Source organism: Rhagoletis zephyria, unplaced genomic scaffold (assembly GCF_001687245.7).
Source record: "Rhagoletis zephyria isolate East Lansing unplaced genomic scaffold, Rhagoletis_zephyria_1.1 Rzeph_scaffold_00739, whole genome shotgun sequence".
Lineage (NCBI taxonomy): Eukaryota > Metazoa > Arthropoda > Insecta > Diptera > Tephritidae > Rhagoletis > Rhagoletis zephyria.
This window is the reverse complement of record NW_016157823.1, coordinates 113586-117165: the sequence shown is the minus strand read 5'-3', so window position 1 is coordinate 117165 and position 3580 is coordinate 113586. Positions and strand designations below refer to the sequence as shown.

At 36.1% G+C, this 3580-nt stretch overlaps 1 protein-coding gene across 1 annotated transcript; it reads left to right on the top strand.

Annotated features, from left to right (window-relative positions):
* The first annotated feature begins 1375 nt into the window (after nucleotides 1–1375).
* LOC108361354 (antichymotrypsin-2-like) lies at nucleotides 1376–3059 on the top strand. The gene is made up of 4 exons (XM_017613954.1): nucleotides 1376–1442; nucleotides 1523–2421; nucleotides 2520–2664; nucleotides 2761–3059. Exons 1-4 carry the CDS (start codon nucleotides 1430–1432, stop codon nucleotides 2883–2885), a joined length of 1182 nt encoding a protein of 393 aa, XP_017469443.1. The 5' UTR covers nucleotides 1376–1429; the 3' UTR covers nucleotides 2886–3059.
* Nucleotides 3060–3580: the final 521 nt, after the last annotated feature.

The window sequence follows — 3580 nt, the reverse complement described above, 5'->3', positions numbered from 1 at the left end:
TCGTATATTTGTATACTTTGATATGTATATGTAAAAGATTGTCGTATGTTACGCAAGAACGTATGACGCTTACGACAATCTTTTACACAGGCGACGATTTGTATTCGATTTGCTTCGTTCATAAAATTCACAAGTTCGAAGGAATTAAAAAAAAGGCGTGAGTACTAGGTATTCATGAAATTTGATGTGTAAACATATGCGAACGACAAAGTATAAAAGTACGTTTACATATAAATATAATCTGAATCAAAGCTCGTTAGCTGTCAAATTGGTTGTGCTTGTTATTCTCACAACTCGAGGAAAAGTTACGCTTTATCTCTGTGCCACTGTGGTAAATTTTTTCTGCTATACATACTATGATATTTAAATATATTTTAGCTTAATATTTTATTAAAAACACCTCTTTTCCTTGCTAACGTCAATTTCTGTTTACTTTTACATTTGAAATTCCTACTCTTCTTCGCAAGTATAATCAATAAAACTGGGTTGGACGCCAAAAAGTTATCGATTTAATCTGAGATAATTTTATAACTATAATTTTGTATGTCTAATCTTTTTTCTAATTACAGATTAGGGAGTCAAGCTCGAAAATGAGGATAATATTTTTATATGTAAACCTAGTAGGCGGATCACATAGATACATACTAGAGTGGTTCAAAAAATTTTTTTTTTTGGAAATTCATAAACGCTACCTCAAATTATTGTTATTTGTGATAAAAAAGATAAAGTTTTTTTAGAGGTCGCGCTGGTCGGTTTTTTATAAAAACGGTGATGTTCTCAATTTTTTTTTTATTTTCGTGACATGTTAAAATTCAGGTAAAAATGTGGTTTTTGCATATAATTACTCTGGTAGTAACTGGTCAAAAAACTGGATTGCTTCGTCTATAAGTTTTGAGACTCGTGGCGACAAGATGTTGCTAAGTTGGATTTAAAAAAATTTAGAAAAGTTTAGAGGTAATAGGAAAAAAAGTCAGCAATTTTATGCCGAAAAATTTAACAGCATCTCCACAAATTTAAGTGAACGGTACTCATGAATTGAATTTTGGCATTCTTGGTATTGTGTGATTCAGAGCAAAAATAAAATGATTTTAACTGTTTTAAAATGCATAACTTTATGATATATTGACTGTTTTGACACCTTGAAAACCCCCTTAGTAAATATATTATCCGCCCTGAGGAATGCAACAAACTTATATTAAATAAAAGTTCCCAAATACACGGTTAGTATCAGTAGAGTTAAGAATATTTCAGCTGCTGTACAGTGTAATTTATTGCGGAAATCCCAAATGGAAAAGCTTTTTTACTACCGAACTTATTTCATAGTTATTCTCGACTTCTCAAATAAATAACAATTTTCGGCGTCTGCGTGTTTAGTGCTCATTATAACTTGAAACTGAGCTGACACTCGGAATCAGAAGCAGCATCTGAGATGACGAAAGCAGGTAATTCAAGAAGCTTATTTATAGTCAAGTATATACATATGTATGTGTTTGTTTAACTCACCTTTTATTTATTCAATCAGTTTTACTGCTTACCATTTTATTGCAACTGCGATGGGCCCGTAGTTTCGATAGCCACAGTCGCTTCGAATTTGCTGCAAACTTTTTCAAAACAACTACAACAGGCCAGCCATATGAAAATCTCATCGTTTCTCCAGTATCGGTGCAGGCCTGCCTAGCGATGACGTACCTGGGCGCGGTTGGTCAAACTGCAGCTGAGATGCGAAAAGTGCTCGCTTTGGAAAATTTCCCCAGCAAAGAGCATGTGGCTTATGATTTTTGGGAATTCCTGCAAGAAACCGTCAAGTCACCACAAAGTAAACTCGAAATGGCTAATCGCATTTATATAGACAACCGCCTACAATTGCTGCCGGCTTACAATGAGCTCATCAATCTATATTTTCAAACGACAGTGGCACCTGTGAACTTCACGAGCCGGGAAAAAACAGTGCGCAATATTAATGAGTGGGTCAAGAGAGAGACTCATGGGAAAATACAAAGTGTAATTAGCCCAGCTGAGTTGACAAGCGACACAAGAATGGTGTTGGCGAGTGCTATCTACTTTAAAGCTGAGTGGTTGTACCCCTTCGATCCAAAAGTCACAATTCCAAGAGATTTTAATTTAAATTCGGTAGAGAAAATAAAGGTGCCGATGATGTATCGGACGGATGTGAAGATACGCTACGGTGAGATAACCGAGCTCGATCTGGTGGCCGCCGAGTTACCTTACAAAGGCACAGCACTGCGTATGTTAATACTAATGCCTAATCAGTTGGATGATGGAGTGTCGAGATTAGAGCGGGTGCTCAGTGCTAGCACATTACAATATGTGCAGCGTTCGCTGAGCGAAGTGAAATTGGATATAGTGATGCCAAAGTTCAGAATTGAATCGGATTTGAGGTTGATTGAGTCGCTGAAGGCGGTGAGTGTTCGAATTGCCACTAGCGATGAGCATAAAATTTGTTACTCATTAATCGCACTGCCTTACTAATTCTTTATTTTCATATCTTTAATACTCAGATGGGTTTAAATTCAATATTTTATGATGCTGAGCTTACCGATATGGTATCTGGAGAAGCGGTGAGACCACTTCGTGTGTCAGAGGTCAAACATAAAGCCTATATATCTGTGGATGAGAGGGGCTCTGAGGCATCGGGTGCCATATGTAAGTGTGACGTCCAAACTCCAATAACAATTTTGATTTCTCGCCCAAAATGTATGTACATATGTATGTATTTACTCTTTCGTATTTTTCTCACAGACTCGCAAATATTAGAGAAGTCAGGGCGTTTCTTCGAGCCTAACTTGAACATCGATCGGCCTTTTGTGTTTGCCATAATGGACGATAAAGCAGTCTACTTCATCGGTCATGTGCTGAAATTCTAAAATGATTTATTGCTTTGAACGCGTTGAAATGGCGCCAACTGCATACTGAGCGACTGTTGTGGTCTAGTCAAAGCGAAAATTTAAAATTTCACGCCGAACAATATTCCCTAGCATGGTGATCTAACTCGCATAACAAATGAGCGAACAGAGAATTATAAAATAAAAAAATTAAGAAATCATAAAAAATTAAAATCAAGCATTGATTGACTTTGATTTCTTGTTGATTGCTCACCAACCAGTAGAAATTTTTAACAAATTGACGTTGATCATTTATTATTGCAAATGCAACAACAACAAACCATCGTACAACAATCCATTAGCGTGGAGCATGTGTGGTGGGTGCGAATCGACTATTCGCTCCCAGTAGGAAATTGCTAACAATTAGCGTACTTAAACTTTACATTTTTCGGTTTTTATAAAACTAGGAGTACCAGTTATTGTGGAAGTTCGAAGTTTTTCTAGTTTTTTAAGACCCTTGGAAATGTTTTCTAACTTATTTTATTACCGGATCTCCTGCTTTGGAACTAAAACATGACTAAAATTTTTTATACATCTTTGGAGGTCTTTGGATGACTTTGGCAAGACTTGCAATTGGCCCGAAACATTCCAGTTTGTCGATAAATTTCGATAATTTGATACATATCGATAATTCATTGCATTTCAAAAACACTAAAATCCGTTAACTCAACAAAATT